The sequence below is a fragment of the Rhinolophus hipposideros genome (assembly GCF_964194185.1).
Source record: "Rhinolophus hipposideros genome assembly, chromosome: 6".
NCBI lineage: Eukaryota > Metazoa > Chordata > Mammalia > Chiroptera > Rhinolophidae > Rhinolophus > Rhinolophus hipposideros.
Genome location: NC_138052.1, coordinates 91,233,104 through 91,251,685, shown reverse-complemented (window position 1 = coordinate 91,251,685; position 18,582 = coordinate 91,233,104). Strand labels below are relative to the sequence as shown.

The window sequence follows — 18,582 nt, the reverse complement described above, 5'->3', positions numbered from 1 at the left end:
ATTGCTAAGCTGAAGAAACCAAGCATGTAACCAAGTGCTGTAGCTGAAATCTACGTAGAAAAACACCCAACAAACTTCTGGCTTTTTCCTGCCCCAGTGATCATGGGTAATGGCCACTCTAAGTACAACTGTGTCTGTTAAGAGGCCTCCGGACAGAAAGTCTCTGCTTTTCTCCTCACACATCTCTTTGATCTACGACTTTTCCTCCCTGTGATGAACGCAAAGGCGGTTTCATTTTGGTTTGAACTGTCACTGCCTCATGGATGTACCCACATCCTGTTGGAATGTGTTTATCTTCAAGTCAACATGTGACCCTCTCAGAGGAAGTCATCCATCGAACATTGGAGGGCTCTTAGATGTAGTTTTGGTCTTTAAAACAAGTTCCAGGTGGAGGACATGTCTGCGTAGTGGAAAGTTCTCAGCACACAAGTCAGGTTAGAAGAGGCCTGCTTCCTGTCTTCTGAAATGCCATCCTCTTGCCAATTTCTCTGTCTTCCCTAAAAGGAGCAAAGCCGACCTTGTAGCATCTGGCCAGTGAACTCTTTTCCCATATCAGCAGTGATCTCGCCCCATGTTGATACTTCGGGGGGAATACTTGCTCTCTTTTCAATGAGAAACCCGTTTAGCACGTGGGAAGCCCTTTCCAGAAAAGTGCAGTGGCCACAGGCTGGAATGACCTTGTCGGGTGGGAGAGAGAAAAGAATGCTCCGAGCTCACTGTGGGGGCCCTGAGATCCTTCCAAAATAACAGACATGCTCTTTGAAGCTGTTGCCAGCTCGCATACAGCAGCACCATCCGGGAAGGGGGGATTCTGCCCAGTTCTAGAAAGTAGAGGGCATCTCTCACCCACATGGGGGAAGGGAAGGCTTCCTTCCTCCCTCACCGAGTGACAACCACCTACAGAACACAGTCCAGGCACTGCTCAGCATTCCAAGAGAATCTACTTGTGACTCAGGGGTGAGAAAGCCTGATGACAGCACCCCAAAAGCCAGGAATGCCTGAAACACCCACACTGAATGTCCATCACCAGCATGGCATGTGGAGCAGAGGGACGGGCTGGTGGTGGGGATAGAAGCAGCAGGTTTGTGTGGGACACGCTCAGGCAGGTGATATTAGAATACATTTTAAAAGCAGTGAGGTTTGGGGGAGGCATGCATTTCAGATGGCTACAAGGGTGGGCCTGGGTGAGAGTGCAAAGTCACATGACACACCTACCTGATCACTAGAGTGTGGCCGTCCCCTGCTCTCAACACTCGGGTGGCTCCCAAAGCCCTTGTAGAACAAGTCTGAGGGTGAAAAAGAGGGAAAGCTACTTAAGTCAAGCCTCTTTGACTTAATCAGTTTGGCTTTCGGGTAATTTGTGGCAGAGAGAGAGAGAGATAGGACAGAGAGGGAGAAAGCGAGAAAAGGACCCAGGGAGAGACGATAACAACTAGGGACCGGAAGCCTTGAAAGGGCTAGTAATTCGGGTAAGTAATTCATGGCAATAAACACCCCCAGAGGCAAGGACGGTATCTGCTACTCTGAGCGAAGGAGCAGGTGACTAATGAGTTGACCTCTTGGCCACAAGTAAGCAAACACAGAACCCCTAGAGTATCAGTGTGATGCTGCAAGTGCCCAACTTACACCCTTGCAGGAGTGCCCCTATGCTGTGTGCCTTGTCACAGAGCAGGGGCTGCCAGCTGAGGGCACAGCCTCTCTACTCCTCTCCACACGTGACGGCCTCCTTGGCTTTTCTGTGTCCCCTTGGTAGTCTGGCACATGAGAGCACTTAGTCATATGGCAGCTGTGAAGACTGAATTGGATAATCCACAGAAAGGGACTGGCGTGGTACCTACCACGTTATAAACGCTAAACAAAAAAATTAAAAAAAAAACTATTGAAAAAGATGGCTGCTCTTGCTCCAAATTTAACTTGATCCCCAACTGAATCCTATTAAATGTCATTCATTCCTCCATTCAGGCTTCTAAAAAATTATTATTAAGGATAAGACCTTTCAGCACCTCCCTGATCTGGCTTCAAATTCCGGCTCTGCCCGTTGTTGGCTCACTGACCTATATTAGCAAGTGGTTGACCTCTCAGAGCCACTACTACTGGAGTACCAAGTGGAGGTAGTGTAATCCCGACTTCCCGCCGCCGGGAGGATGAAAGGAGCTGGCACACTGGCGTCAGAGTGGGACACCCAGGTGGCACATGATGTATGTGCCGCGAGTGCTGCTGGCTAGCGGATGTCACACTGTTCTCATCACTGCATCGTGGCCTGTCATGCAGGGTGCAAAGGAGAGCGTGGCCTGGATGGCAGGAGGGGCGAGGACGGCATCCCAGGGCCCCCTGGACCTCCGGGACACAAAGGTGACATGGGAGAAGCCGGCTGCCCTGGAGCACCAGGTAAAGAGGTTCAGGGGCTCGTCTTTTCTCTGACACGGTAGATCTGAGACCTGTATCCAAGATCCCCAGCCTCTCAAGCAGCTTTCCAAACTGGGCCCAGTCAAAGCGCCTGCCTCACATACCACCTCACCAGGTGTTAGGCAGACAGATACACCAAGAAGAGACTAGGATGTATCCCCCAGGTGCTTACTGACATTCAACCATCAAACAAACGCGTCAAGGCCCCCTCTCCAGTTCAGTATTTTTCTAAACCACTATACCTTAGCATAAAAGGCTCAGCCCTCTCTGCTGTTCACTTTTACAAGATACGCCTGGCATTTTCTGTGTCACCACCTTTGAGAGGCTGTAGATCTGGGAACAATGGAGGTGGTCTCACCCTCCACACCGGGTGACTCACTTGGCCTCTGGTTTTCTGACTGCACTTCATCCTATCCTACAGCCAGCATGGAAGTCTCTTTCTTAAGAAAATAATGGGGTCGTGGGCACTGGGTGAGGGGAGAGAGAAGATTTTTCAGAACAGACATCTGAAATACGATGCACCAGGCAATATGATAGGCATCGGGGGCCCAAAGACTCCAAGACACAGTCTCATCTCTACAGAGTACGAGTGAGGAGGGCTGGGGGCGGGTGGGGAAGGGGGCGCTGCAACAAAACAGAGCCCCCAGTCTGAAGGCTGCCGCTCAGGTCTGCCAATTGTTGCCATGTAGAAACATGGGCCCCATGTTCCCTTAACTCCGGTTTTCAAGTCCAAGACCTCAACTTGTGAAACAGAACACAGGAACAGGCCTGATTCAATCCAGAAGCTACCACTTTGTAACCTCTGGTTTGCAGTGTAAATGGGGAAGAGACTCCCAGTCTTCCAGAAGCAAGTTAAAAACAAATACACAAAAGCTTTTGGTTTCCAAGTCAAACTTCACCTTTTGCTCTTGCCAATTAGAAATGGTCATAGGCCTTCGTCAAAAGGTCAGCCCCTTATGGTGCCAAAGGAGACAGACCCTGTTTGCATTCTGTAGACCTGATCATTTCCCATCCGCCAACAAGAATTCCAGAACTAGGCCTTCCTTCTACCTCCCCCACCTTACAAAAGAAGGGATCCAAAGTTGTACAAGTAGATCCCAAGCCACTGTCCTCCTTAGAATGGAACTGACAATATGCCAGAACCGTGACACAGGTCGGGGGGTGTAAGAAAGACCAAGTTTGAGAATCACCTTTTCAGACAGGCGGGCTCCCTGTCTTGTCTGAGAAGGCTGGAGGACCACACACAGGGTGTGTCATTACCTCGTTCCGGTTCTTTCCTTCTCAACACCTATCACCTTCTAACATCCTTCACATTTTACCTTTTTATTATGCTTATGGTCTGTGATTTCTCTTCTTCAATTAGAACGTGAGTTCTACAGGGGAGGGAGTTTTGTCTCTTTTCTGTATTTACGCTAGTGTAGCCCAGCCACCTGGGTGCTGCTTGCCAAATGAGCCGTCTGTGTGTTGCAGTGGTGTGGGGCGGCTTTCCTGGAGTGGGCCGTGCGTACTCCTCTCTCTCTTCCCTGAATGCTCAGCAATGCACCTGAACAGAGGTGCTCAGAAATGTTGGTTCAACTGCCTTCATTTTTCTTTTTTTCTTTATTCCTCCAGGCCCTCCTGGGCCCATTGGGGATCCTGGGCCCAAAGGGTTTGGCCCTGGGTACCTCAGTGGCTTCCTGCTGGTTCTCCACAGTCAGACAGACGGAGAGCCCACCTGCCCCATGGGCATGCCCAGGCTCTGGACGGGCTACAGTCTGTTATACCTGGAAGGACAGGAGAGAGCTCACAACCAAGACCTCGGTACGTACAGAGCACGGGGCCGCCATGTCCACTGCCTGAGAGTAAAACTTCCGGGTTAACTTTATGGATTCACAAACATTTTAAATGACCGCTCATCTTTTATGAACATTTTTTTCTTTTTAAACTACCACACTAATTCTCAACGAGTTCTATGAAACCTGTGAATCTGTGAGGTGCCAAAGAGAATCATTCGGGCTACTGTTACTGTTATCTGGCTACTTGTTAGTTTTCAAAAAATGATTTTCAGTAAGTTAAATGTAACTCTGATATACAATGCAATTTTTACTTCCAAATGTAAATTACTTAATCAGGACACACACGGTCAGTTCCTGTGTTTATACGTAAATGGTGCATCAACACGATGTGGCATTAGCCAGCACCAACTCTGCCCTCCTCCAATTTCTTCTTAAACTACAGAACTTTGAGAGTCACCCTTGGGACTACTTGTCAATTTTCAATAGTAGATTTGTAAGACTGATTTTAAACCAAGAGTGTAAGGACCCGGGTGCCAGCAAACACTGTCTTTCCAAGATTGTGATGGTTGGGGTGGTGGACACCGGAAGGATATGCCAACAGGGATGGCTGACGGTGAGATGAGTTTTGTCACTGTTCTCCCTGGGCCATGACCCCCGCTGTTAGTAAAGGTGGTTGAAGGGCATAGGTCTGGAGGTTACAGCTACTTACATGTCCCTTTCCATTTCTCCCTTGGGTTCACCCATGGCCTTCCCCATCGGAGCAGCCTTGTGGAAAGGAAGAAGTAACATTTCATATCTTGACTCTGTTTACTTCTCTCCTCCTCTCCCTTCTGCCATCAGTCGCTTTCCTGCTGGTCTTGGTACCACCAGTCTCACTCCTCTGCCCTGGCCTCAGCAAAGGGTACATTGCAAAGCTCTGCAGATCTTGGGGTAAAATCCAAAGTCCTCAATCAGATTGACAAAGCCTGCATCCTCTGGTCTGATTGATCTCTGCACACTCTTGAGACAGACAGACACAGAGACCTCCTCCTCCACCTTCCCTGCACTGATCTTCTCTGCGTTCTTTGAGCTCCATGCTCCCTTATTATAGTACAGTCCTCTTTCCTGCTGTCTCTTCTTTGAATAGTCTCCACTACCTCCAAACCTGGCTACATGTTTTTCCTATTCCAGGTCCTAGCTTCTAATCACCTCCTCTAATTAGCCTTCCCATAAATCCCGGAGCCCCATACATCTCATTCACAGAGCTTGTCATGCTGTATTCTCAACACCTGTTTGCTCCTCCAGCTTCCCCACCAGGCCAGGCCATGAGCTCGGGGAAGACAGGGAGGTGTGCTCACCACTCTGCCTCCTGCACCTGTCTGATTGCTTGGCTCATGAGTGATGAGTGGATGAAGGAATGAGTCTGGCTCACCGGACGAGGGAGGTGGCAGAAATGGTCAGGCACATACCCTGCTTTCACCACCACAGAAGTACACTTTGGCAAGGGCTCCATATGTCAGAGGGGGTGTCTGCAGATGGCCACTGTAGGAAGGCCGCCGTAGGAAGGCACACCAGGACAGGCTGCTTACATGCCACGTTGTCTCTTCTTCTGTCCCAAGGTCTGGCGGGGTCTTGCCTCCCCGTGTTTAGCACGCTGCCCTTTGCCTACTGTAATATCCACCAAGTGTGCCACTACGCCCGCAGAAACGACAGATCCTACTGGCTGGCCAGCGCCGCGCCCCTGCCCATGATGCCCCTCTCGGAGGAGGAGATCCGCCCGTACATCAGCCGCTGTGCCGTGTGCGAGGCCCCGGCCCAGGCGGTGGCCGTGCACAGCCAGGACCAGTCCATCCCGCCGTGTCCGCACGCCTGGCGCAGCCTGTGGATTGGGTACTCCTTCCTGATGGTGAGCCCCTGCACACCCACCATTGTCATACCCCTCGCTTGTCCCTGGACTGGACAGTCATTCTGTGAACTCTGTGCAGACGGACAGCAGGAGGACATGAGGTCATAAAGGCCACCCCAAACCACAGCCTGTTGAGATGCAGGGCAGTTCTTTTTCCTCAATGTCAGTTAGTGGTTTTTTTGTTTGTTTGTTTTTTAATTTCTTTGGTAGAATTTAGAAGCTGGAACTGCTCAGCCATCCGTGAGTGGTTTAATTTTGTGTGTACAGCCAACTTGTCTCTTAGTTCTCCTTTCCCCAGCAGATCGTAGTTTGTCCTTCCTGGAATAATTTCAGGAAAAATGATCAAGTCAGGCCCAGACTTCAGCATGTCAACTGTTTGGGTCTGGGGTTGTCTGCGTGTGTCTGAGACCTAATTCTCTCTTGTTGTCCTGGTAGCACACTGGAGCCGGGGACCAAGGAGGAGGGCAGGCGCTCATGTCACCTGGCAGCTGCCTGGAAGATTTCAGAGCGGCCCCGTTCCTTGAATGCCAAGGCCGGCAAGGTACTTGCCACTTTTTTGCAAATAAGTATAGCTTCTGGCTGACAACGGTGCAACCACACCTGCAGTTTTCCTCGGCACCATCACCAGACACCTTAAAAGAAAGCCAAGCCCAGCGACAGAAAATCAGCAGGTGCCAGGTCTGCGTGAAGAGTAGTTAGAGAACCCCCAACTTGCCAATGTGCCACCAAGAGAAACTTCCTAGGGGCCTAAGGTGTCCTAGGCTGTGCTACAAGATTTAATGGTGCTACTTTCGGACTCCAGTTACAGCTGTTCCTTCTGTTTCAATGTGGTTATTCCCACAGTACTGTAATCCCTTCCTCTCTTCTGGACAGATTGAGCAAACGCTACACGTATGGATTGTTTGGACCTACCAATCTAGATGAAACCCAGATATTCTTATTTTAGTGAGGATGGTGGAAGAGCTGGCTTTATTTAAAAATATGGTAATTCACAGGAAGGCAAATAGATGATAAAAGGCCAGATTACAAATTACATTACTGAAAACTCCATTCATTGGTTAATAGCACCTCAAACAACTGAAGTCAATTACTCTGTATTACAGTGGGCTTCTGGATGGATTTTACAGGAAAAAATAAATAGGCCAACAAATGAAACTAGAAAGTGGAGATTTTCAACATTTCAAAATGATTTCCTCTGTAATCTATTTTTCCATGCACTTTAAATAATTGTAAAATCATAACCCAAGGAGATTTAAAAAAAGAACAAAGATCTACACAGCCAGCATTCACAGTTCATTTCAAAGCAGAATGAATCATCTTGCCAGAAAGGACCAGAGTCGAGGTATTCCAAAGATGTGATATTAGCATAAACACGTCACAGATGAACATAAAACATTATGTTCTCTTCTGCACTTTCCAGAGAATAGAAATGCCTACTTTGGCAGCCCTTTTGAAAAGTAGCAATTATGGAAAAAATATATCCAATAGGGATTAAGCGCCTAAAAGCTATTAATGAATATTAAGGCAGTGATTCACAAAAACTGACTCCCCATGGCAGTGAACTTCCAAACAGACCACTCTTCCCCAGTCGGGGTCCAGCTTGTCTGCCGTGCTTGCGTGCTAATGGGACTCGAGCCACATGGGGTTTGCTCAGGCAGGCACTTGGCTCACACAAAGCATCTCGCTCCCCTCCCCATCAGCGCCCGCAGAGCTGCCTCACAGCCCACTGTGGACACATTCCCACCATACACATAATGGCATCTCATACGGGAAGTGACAGAGCTGTCATTATGCACTTGGGAGAAAATTAAGGGCTGACTTAATTAAACTTAGGTAAGAAGACTCATTTAAGTCATGGTCACCCCACCAGGAAGACATGGCGCTATCTTTAAAGGAAACAAAGACAATTAGAATTTTATGTTCCTGTTATTGGTTTCCATGGGAACATCCTGTTTCCATTTTTTTTTTAAAAGTCTTATATTTTATATCAGTATTATACCAAAACAGCAGTTTGATATCTTCTATAAAAGTTTAGATGGCATGCCTATTTATGAATAGTTTTCTGAATAGCAAAGGGTATGTTCTCTGTTTTGCTAGGAAATCAGTGGTTTAATCCTAAAATTCAAAAGGCTTGTTGGAAAAGATTTTTAAGAAATTTTCCTTCTTCATTTAAAAAAAAAAAGTCATTTTAGAGAAAACATGAAAAATTTCTCATGAGTGACACTCACTGTAGTGCTTAGTTTCAGTGCACTTAAAATAACTGAGAGAAGGAAAACTTGATTAAAACTTCGTAAATAAGAAATATTTGTCTTGCCAAACATTAATTAGGAATGTGCCCTTATGTGCAGAACACATTTCAAATGAGTCTTGCTATGGGCTGCCACTGGTTGGCAAATTTACTTTAAGAATACTTTCTGGTAATAAGAAAAATGTACATTTTAAGATGAAATATTTTCGCGATGTACCTACTTCATTTGACCCATTTATTGATTTAAAAAAAAAAAACATGCTATGCTCATTTTACATATTTTTGAACACCTGAAATGTAAGCCAATTTCAGCCTTATTTATAATTATGCTTTTGGAAGCAAAAGCTTTATCATATTATTACCAAAAGTCAATCCTTCCAAATACTCATCTTGTTCATTCATGAACGTGGTCTGAGACTATTTTCTGGGAAGAGGTAAGGGTGATAAATGAAGCGTAAGAAACATATTTTGCTTACTAAAGTATTTTAAACAGTTTTAACTTTGGTATCAGAGTATTATTTTAATAACTTGCCAGATATATTAAAAATAAAAACCAGGCTGAATTAACTGGGCAATTTGTTCCATAGTGAGCCTGGGATAGTGTATGAGACTGTTCAAAATACTGGTATTGCAAGAGCCCTATCTAAACGCAGTACAAATTCTGCTCTTTGATTTTACAAAAGTATTTTACATGATATAAAGGGCAAAACAATGGAAAAAATAACTTCTTGAAATAGATCATGTTATTTTAAGCCATTATTCTCTTCCCCTGATCATATATTCATGTACTTCAAAATAGCCTTTGTCTGTGAAGGATGATCAAAGCCGTAAAGCTGTTCTAATCAATCACAGGTGATTATCCTTATCAAAGCTTCTTTCCCAAGAATCCCTCCCCAACTTTGTTGGTTGAAGGCATCTAGATGGCCCAATGAGAAATTGCTCTGGGTCGTGAGCGGAGGCTGGGAGGTTTCCTTCAGGGTTTTAGTCTCAGTGGGAGACTCAGTGGCAGAGCCCCAGCCATCCCGGTACCCACATGTCCATGCTTTGCGTGCTGGCCCACTCCTTCTCCTCTCATATGCCTCAGACCTGAACTTCGGTCACCACTTCCTGTGGACTGCTACCTTCCTTTCTGGCCTCACTGCACCTGTCTTAACACAGCTTTTGTCTTTCACCTATACTCTTGTAGTAGACTTCCCCCAACTGACGCCTCCCCTTTCAAATCCCAGTTGTCATTTCTCTAAGATGCAAGCTTGCTTTTGATATTCTTAGGCTTCAAAATCCTTCAGTATGTCCACTACCTATGAAGTCCAAATGACTTCCCATGGGGTGAAAGGGCCTGCAGAAACTGGCCCTGGTAGACACCTCTCTGCATTCCTTTCTCTGGGAAGTCTCCCCTCCGGCACGTTTATCTGCCAACTATTTATCTTTAAAGACAGAATTAGTTGAGAGAGAGGTGTTTGTGAATTTCCCCAAGGAGACTTGGACTTGCTCCCGCTCCCCCACCTCACCGCCCCATACACGCTCTGTGTTCCCCTACTGCTCCTGTAAATTCTCATCACATTCCTCCATTCTCTTGCTAAAATGTAAGCCCCTCGAGGGCAAGGCCATGGTTTACTCACCTTTGTATGCCCAGTGCCTACACAGAGCTGAGCCCGTTGACACTGAATTCTTTTTTCAATGACAACTCAATAAACATCACTAGGCGTTAGATGTTCAGCTCTGCATACAGGGTTCTCATTGACAAAATAGTAATGAGTATAAATCATTTCTTATTTCAAAATATTTGACTGTGACACCCATGATCTCTTCTCACAATGATTGACAGAAAGTCAACTGGTAGGCTGGCCTGGAGATTATCTGAAGCTGTTCTTCCAGAGATGGAGGTGTACATGAGGACAGAGTGATTTGGTGGGGGGGCCCAGAAGGCCTGTATCACAGGGTCAACTGAAAACCATCAACCCCCATCACCTGAAAAACAGCTTGCTTTGGCATAAACTGAAATTTCAGAAATGATAAAATTGGAGAGATTTAGCTGAGAGGAGACTCTTCACTGAAATGTGACGTGACTTAACTCAGGCTGTAACCTCTGTTTCCTCATGATGTAAGAGCTTCTGGTGCCACTGCAAAATTTGCATACGTGTTATCGGTGCTTAGGAAACTAGCCAAAGTAATGGTGCACTAAAATTAATTTTATCACAGATTTCATTTTGAGCCTCTTCTAGCTTATAACAAAGCAAATCATTCCATGTGTTCTAGAAAATTACATTAGGTGTGTGTTTCTATCAGCTCATCAAACTAATTTAATAATTGCTACTTTTATTTGATATGGCTGTAAGAATAGCCGAAAAGTGTGGACTTTAGAGTTGGTCAAATCCAGGTTTGAATCTAGCTCTGTCACTTTCTAGTTGTTTCCCTGGGTTAGTTACACCAATTCTCTAAGCCCTATTTTCTTCATTTATAAAATGGGACATTGAAAATTAAGTACGATTATATGCCTAGCACATAGCAGTCATCGTATACTTATTTTGTCATGTCCTCCATTTAAAACAAACCATTTAATATAAAAAAAGTATATTTTTTAACATAGAATTATATTATGGTTCTCGCAAGCATATAAATTACTAATTAGAATTATTTATACCTGGCCAATTCTTAATGTCTGGGAATGCTATTTTATTTCAATTCTCAAAGTTACTGTAACACACACACACACACACACACACACACACACACACACACATCACAATTTCCTGCAGGGACATTATCAGGAAGTTCTGCAGGGAACAAAACAATTGACATTAAAAATCAGTACTCTTCCATTGTCACTGTTATTATCTGCCAGAGACTGCACAATGCATTTTAAACCACCACGGCTGGCTGCCACATCCATATGAAATGCTTGAATTTTATGGTGCTTAAATATTTAATGATTCCTAGGAAAAAAATGTGAAGCAGGTCTGATACATTGCATCCCTTGCTCTAACCTGTGGTTGTATACTTAAGGATTTGCGACATGTGACGTTTGCAAGATGCCTGGGCTGCTGTCGACACTTATGTCTGTTGTATTAAATTTATAATATCATTTATTATATATCTATATATCTATAAATCTGTGATGACCTCCCTAAACAATTGTTTGATCTGGCGCATATTTGTTCTTTCAAGCCAAAGTGAAGGTACTTTTTTACTTACCTCGTAATGCGACCTACCTTGCAGCTGGCTTAGTGGGGAAGCCAGGAAAGCTCCTACAGCAGAAGCATGCACTGCAGAGGGGAGGAGCATGGGCAGACTGTAGAAAATAACCCCGTCTGCTCGGGAAAGGATGGGATTCTGAGGCTCTGGGAAGCACTGTGGTGCACACAATGATAGTGGAGTGAGGGATGGACAAGATACCAGGCCTCAGGGCTGGGGGTCTGTCTGCATCAACGTTAAGGGTTCCTGCGGGCAGTGGGCGGGGCACTGACCCTGCGGAGAAGGAGACAACCTGCTCCACAGGCTTTTTCTGAGGATACAGAGTAAGAGCTACAACTATGAAGTGATATAAAGTGCAAGGTAGTGTTACTTACTGATAACCATGGTAACTGGAAGTGAGGGGTGCAGCAGTGACTGTATTCTCGTGGCCCACACACCGCGGACTGCCAGGGCAGGCGCAGTGGAGACATTCAGTAACTGTCACAGGGAGGCACTCTTTTTAAGTAGGAGGGAACTTCAACGGTGTTTGATTCAGCCTCTCACCTACGGTGTTTCCCCGAAAATAAGACCGAGCGGGACAATCAGCTCTAATGCATCTTTTGGAACAAACATTAATGTAAGACCCAGTCTTATTTTACTATATATATTTTACTTATAGTAAAATAAGACTAGGTATAATATAATAATACAATATAGTATAGTATAGTATAATATAATATAATATAATATAATATAATATAATATAGTATAATATAATAAATATAATATCAGAGCGACTTGGGGGGAGCCCAGAAGGCCTGTATTGCAGGGCTAACTGAAGACCAGTCAGACCTCTGGAGCCCCTGGATGTCCAAAGTCAGGAGACATCCAGTTCAGGAGAACTGCTCTGAGTTGCAGAAAGGACTATCTGGAGGTCCTCACCTGGCAGCTGAGCCACAGCAGTGCCGTTTAACTTGACCATTTTTATTCTCCCACATGCCAGCAAGGAACTCTTATCATACATTATTCCAGGGGGTGGCTTGCGTCCTCACTGATCTAATTTGATCAGCTAAAGAGAGCAGTACCACCCATAATCAATTGAATCGATCTGTTTGGAAAAACTAGGGAAAGCTTTAAAATCAGGACTAAATAGCTCTTCTGGTCACAAAGCAATCAGTCTGTTTTACAACACACACAGTAAATGGTGTGTTCGACTGGTCACAACATGTGCGGTTGGCGTCACCGTTTAGTCTGCTCCCATGACGCACGAGGAACAACTCCAGCCACTCCCGCTGGATCTGGTTCTTTCTGACATGCACAGATGCCAGTCATAAGCCCCTGGGGTTGGTGTCTTGTTTGTGGGAGGAAAGTGACGTGTGGCTGCAGGTAAGTTGTCTTCCGCAAACTTACTCTTCCTGCTGAAGCCAGGTTCTCTTTTCTGCTCAACACAACAGTAGCAGGAAGTGCTGCTGATCTTGGACCCCTCGCTTCTCCTCTCTGAGCCTCCATAACTAAACTGAAACAGGATGAATGGTTCCCTTTCTTTCTGCCAGGACAGTTGTTACAATCCTAGCGGATAACTGGTATCTTAAAATGCATTTGTGTATCCTGAAATCCGAGAAGACTTTGTGCCTGTAAACTATGTGACACTAGTTTCCTTTCTTTCCTTTTACATCCGTGTTCCCATTTATATTTCCCCTGTGCTGAGAACACTGAAGAAATTTCAACTACACAACACAGCATGATTAACTGTAGTCTCTGTGCTGTACATTAGATCCCCGGAATGTATTCACCTTATAACTGAAAGCTTATACCCTTTGACCAGTATCTCCCCATTTCCCCCATTCTCTGGCAACTACCACTTTACTGTTTCTATGAGTTCAACCCCCCACATCACCCCCTTTTTTTAGATTCCCTACATATGTGAGAGATCACACAGTATTTGTCTGGTTTATTTTACTTAGCATAATGTACTCCACTTTCATCCATGTTGTTGAAAATAGCAGGATTTCCTTCTGTCTCATGGAATCTCAGTAAGATTCAGTTGTATATAGGAGTATATATACACCCCATTCAGGCACACTTGGGACCTTTTAAAATGCAGATTATACTTCCTTCTGTTGGGAGGAGCCGGGGTCGAATTTCCAGCAGCTGCTGGGTGCCTGGGGCCCTGCTGGCCTGGGGCCCCCTTGCTGAGTGGCAGGCAGTTTGGCCTTGATGCTCTTCTTCAATGAGATTCTGAGACCTCCTTCAACTGTGTTAATAACTATCTGCTACTAAGGATGTGCAAGCTAATGTAAATTGCTGGGGAAGAGGATCTTATAAAGAGACGGGCGTCTCAATGTGAAAGTTAGGCAGTAACTTTTAAGGACCTCAAATAAATACAGAGAATGTATGAAGTCACATCCTTTTTTGACTTCTTCGGTTTTCAGCACTTCTCTCCAGGCACTACACAAGGTACTTAAGGGGGAGATACAATGAGAGGAAGAAACAACTCCACAACTTTTTGGCAGAACCCTTGGCCAGTGGGACAGCAGCTTTTTTCAATACTCAGAGAAAGGACCAGGTCAAGTTTTGCTAACAGAGCCGTGTGGCGTGTTTCTCTGATTTTGCCCCAGAGTAGAGCCTCTTTAAGCCACACAATAATGTTGATTTTCGCTATTCCCTTCCCAAGCAGCCATATGTATTAGCACCAAATTAATGGTTTCTATTAGCAATGTTTCAGCTTTCCTTGATAAAGTATAAATCGTATTTACAAATCGGCCAGGTCATCTCTGCCATGTGAATGAGATGTCAAGATCACTCTCTCCCTGCTCCTAAATACCACAGAAGAAAAATGTTAGCACCGACACATCGAGCACATATGTGTAAACGAACAATGGCCAGGTGTGGTATTTACAGGGGCTCCCCGGTGACATTTTTTGAATGTGCTGGAATCTTGAGTTTTGTGCACAGGTCACAGTGTCCAGTGACGGGGGTGTCTTCAGACTGACACACAAGGTTGGTGGTATCTACCCACCATCTGAAAAGTAGGCCTGTCATCTGATGAACACTTGGAAAAGGCCCCGAATTCTGTTTTTATGGGCAAATGCTTTCCTTTAAGTCATTCTTTCCTTGATGGGATTCGAGAGAAAAAAACCACAAAAAACAACTACAACATCAATAAGCAATAGGAACATCTTTTTACATGTGTCCCTGGTGATGGTAGAAACAAGTTTCTCTCTGTTTCCATCCACAATCATTTATTGGTTCTGACATGCCAGACAAAGCATTGTTCAAAGCACTACGAGGAGATACACACACAGTCATGGTCCCTGCCCTCGTGACGCTTACACTCCAGAGACTTCCTCTCATTGAGGATAACCAGCAGTTCCAAGTGGCCTGCGGACACTGTGCTGAAGACCCAGTGAGAGCAGATCAGAGTGGGGCACGGTCATCCTGGGCTGTGGTGTCGGGGGCAGGGCAGGGAGGACCTGGGTGGGTGGACAGAGGAGAAGTCTGTTCCATGTAAGAGCACATTGCAAATTAAGTCACAGGATCAGGAAAACTCACAGCTTGGGCAGAGACCAGTTGGCAGAAGCGCCGACACATAAATAAGTGCAGATGAGGCGGAAGGCTGGTTGCTGCCTTGCAGTCGAGGCTAATGCGTTTGACCTTTATCCTTTGGTACAGAGAGACAATAAAAGGTACCAAGATGAGTAGTGCTTTTGGAAGAGAAACTGGCAGAGCTATTTAGAACTGAGTGAAGGGGTATTTTAAGTATTGAGCAGAGCAACGAACTGAGAGATTTTAAGGTCCTTCTTAGCAGTCTGTGATTCTAAAATGAAAGACTAGGGGCAAAAAAAAAAAAATTTGGAAATGACTGTAATAATCCAGGGAAGGAAAAGCAAGAGATGATAGGTTTTTTAAAAAATGACTAATTGAATACAATTCTTTACCAAATATTGAATCTCTCAAGAGAAACTATGCCTGGTCAGACACACCCTCTGTCTTACAGTCTGTGTGGTGCCTGATCTCATCCCTTTAACCAATTCACTCCCCAGGCAGCAGAAAATGTGCCAAATACGAAGCCTGGCCCCGATCCTACTAAACCCAGACACTTACAGCTCGGTCTGAGCCTCCGCTGCAGACAACTTAAAAGGATGGACGAGGCTTGGACAGTCACGTACAACTTTGCAATCACAGCGGTACATTCAAGCTCATTAAGAGGAAGCAATTTTAACCACTCCCTCTTCTTGAGAATCAAGAATCTGAATTAAGAGTTTCGTAAGTCAACTGACCACAACCAAACTGTGGGAAACGGGTATCTAACAGTCAATCAAGAAATTACTACTAAGCAAAGAAGTAAAAATTTAAAACCAGCTCTACATGTTTATTCCCTATTAGAGATAATTAGTCTAATACACTTTTGTTTGCCTTTTCAAACCAATTCCAGTTTGTTGGCATATTCCTTGTTGTAGGAAAAAAATTAAGATGGATGTTGAAAATAACAAGCCGTGGTTATAGGCAAGGCTATTAACAAAGTAATTACAATAATTTCCACATCTTTACTGTTCTGCTAAGATAATGTTTTATATTTATGACTAAAATGACCTCCCATATCTCTCAAGTTGAGTGATGTTGCACTTCAGAAATAAAGGTGTCATATTACAGGTATGCCACTCTAAATCCAATTCCAGTGTCTTCATATCTGACCAAACAGAGCTAGGAGCTACTATGATTGGATTACACAGCAATAAAAAAGACTTCCATACACAGTGAGTGATTGGACTTTTAATGAACTGAAAAAAACACTTCAATGGGAAACTAACATTCAATAAGCCCCCACCAGGAGCTGGGGCCAGCCTTTGGGTGGTAGAAGGGGAGAGGGGTAAGAGTGCAGGAAGGCAAACAAGATGCAGGCCTGGTCCCAGAGCCATTCACACAAGCCACGCTCCAGTGTACAAAGCACGTCTCTGTGCACAAATAATAATAAGGACAAGACAGAAGTGTCATAACAGGTTACTTTTCCAATGTGAGAAGATGTCGTGTAGGAATGAGGTTACTCCTAACAGGCAAAATGACAGTCACATTCATAGAGTTTGAGAGAGAAGAATGACATTTGGCTTGAACGTTACATGTTTTCAGTTACCAGACTCACAGATACAACTTATAAACACGTTGCAGCTTTACATCAATTGTAAATTAACCCAGAGCCCAGGTATCACTGAGGCAGCCGGAAGGTCAAGGTGCTTCCAGGTCTCAGGTGGTTTCCTTCGCTCATTTACATGCAAGTGTGAAAGCCTGTCCCAGGTCAGTTCAGATTAGGAACTGGATACAGAGCTGCATAGTCGGTGTGCTCCAAATCTGTCAGATGTATACAAAGAAAAACTGAGAAAGCAATACTCCTAAAACATTAACCCTGGGTACCTCTACAGGGTGTGCATACGGGCGATTTTAAAATTGCACATGCCTTTATTTGTATTTCCATCTATGGTGTGAATTTTCTCAACAGACCGATAGTACTTATTAAGTCCATTTTCCTGATTGTATAATTTTTGATTTATTATTTTATAAATCGGTTTTCCTGTTGCAAAAGTAATACACACCATATATATAGACACAATTTTAAGAGAGCAATATAAAATTGTAAAAAAAATAGAAAGAAAAATCCTAGGTACTCCACTTTCAAAAACAACCTCTGTTAACAAGTGTTATTTCCCCCCTAACATGGTTACTTTGTGCATATACAAGGTGTATATCTATTACTTTCATAATTAGAAAACTCTGCAAATGCTCGATAAATCAACATAGAAAGAGCCTTTGCTGCTTCCAACACTTTAAAAGTATCTCAGTGACAATAAGACATCAGTGACATTTGACTTTGTCCTTTCATTCATGAAACACAAGCAGCAGGAAACATCTTAACTGATCTGGACAGAGAACCTCTGTGTTATGGCATCGCAGGGGCCGGGGGGTGTCTTGGACACTCGAGTAGGACAAGTGGCTATTACAGTGGACAATTAAAAGGCACTTTTTGAGAAAACAACACTTCCTCACGGAAGAGTTCTCAGTGACCCAACCCACCAAACACCTTTGCTCCTCTCTGCGTGTGGCCGCTGGTGCTGCTTTGCTGATTAGTGAAATACAAGTCACACCCCCAGGTACACAGATGGCCTGACACTGGAGGGGTTGCCCAAGTTGTGGGTTCCTCCTGCCACCCCAGGGAGTGTGCAGGTGGCCTCCCCATCTGAGGTCTTACTAAAGGTTCTCCAGTCAGACGCTCTACAGAGGCGGAGCGATGGCAGAGCACGCCAGCACCCTGTAACATCCCCAGGCACGGGAGCGGGGAGTAAGGTACCTGCGTGCAGGAGACACGGACAACACACACCCTCTTCCTGGAAAGTAGCCCGGCACTGTGCCAGGAGGACCAGGGGTGGCTCCTCACGTCCTGTCACGTCGAACACAGAGCACGCCGCGCAGGACGAGGGCCTGTCTTCAAACCCAGAACAAGGCTAAGGCACCACTGAGTCAGCAGTGAGAGGAAGGGGTGTGTAAACTGGTCCCCACGTGGAGAGAATGAGCTTCTGTCGGTGACAGAAAATGAGGCAGAAGGGCCACTGCCCGAAAGCTGTCAGATGCATTCAACAAGGTCAGTCTGCTGGTGAATTGAGACTCCCAGGGGCCACCGGATGGCCGGTCAGGCAGCTGTGAGCAGTGTGGGCGGACAACAGGGCACTCTGCTTTCAGTTAGCATGGACTAGGGGCTTGGGGGAGGGACCCCATGGGCAATAATACCCAACTGGACCACGGTTGATCCAGAAGCCGTGCCTCCTCATTGGCTGTCAAATCTGTGAAGCCGTCTTTGCCTCATTTCTTCTTCTGGTGAGATATGAAACCCGTAGGGTGGGGGGCTATTTCTGCTATTTCCTGTAAAGAGAAAGCACGAGGGAAAATCAAACACTGTTCTGACATTTACAAAGCTGTGACCTAGGATTCCAAGAGGGAAAAAAAGAAACAATGGCTTGGGTGTCATCTTTATTTCAGCACAAAACAGAAATATGACAAACATATTTCAACTTTAGCTTTCAATACTAAGTTTCAACATCAAGGAAATA

At 45.1% G+C, this 18,582-nt stretch overlaps 2 protein-coding genes across 4 annotated transcripts in view; one reads left to right on the top strand and one right to left on the bottom strand.

The window, feature by feature from the left end:
* Positions 1–11,434, top strand: part of COL4A4 (collagen type IV alpha 4 chain) — a 118,461-nt gene extending 107,027 nt beyond the window's left edge. Inside the window, exons 46-49 of the mRNA XM_081052078.1 lie at positions 2,272–2,388; positions 4,018–4,206; positions 5,780–6,066; positions 6,502–11,434. Of these exons, the coding sequence (XP_080908204.1) occupies positions 2,272–2,388; positions 4,018–4,206; positions 5,780–6,066; positions 6,502–6,765 (857 nt within the window). The 3' untranslated portion in view covers positions 6,766–11,434. The remainder of the gene's footprint in view (positions 1–2,271; positions 2,389–4,017; positions 4,207–5,779; positions 6,067–6,501) is intronic.
* A 3,279-nt stretch (positions 11,435–14,713) lies between these two features.
* The window catches only part of RHBDD1 (rhomboid domain containing 1), a 117,585-nt gene continuing 113,716 nt past the window's right edge, over positions 14,714–18,582 (bottom strand). The window contains exons 7-8 of one of the 3 annotated variants that reach the window (XR_013993551.1): positions 17,826–18,394; positions 16,239–16,831 (exon numbers count right to left, since the gene is read on the bottom strand). Coding sequence is in view for 2 of the 3 variants with exons in the window: in XM_081052080.1 (XP_080908206.1) it covers positions 18,300–18,394 (95 nt within the window). In the remaining variant the exon portion in view is untranslated. Of the gene's footprint in view, positions 18,395–18,582 lie in introns of all 3 variants that reach the window. The other 2 variants (XM_081052080.1, XM_081052081.1) reach the window with 2 other exon arrangements.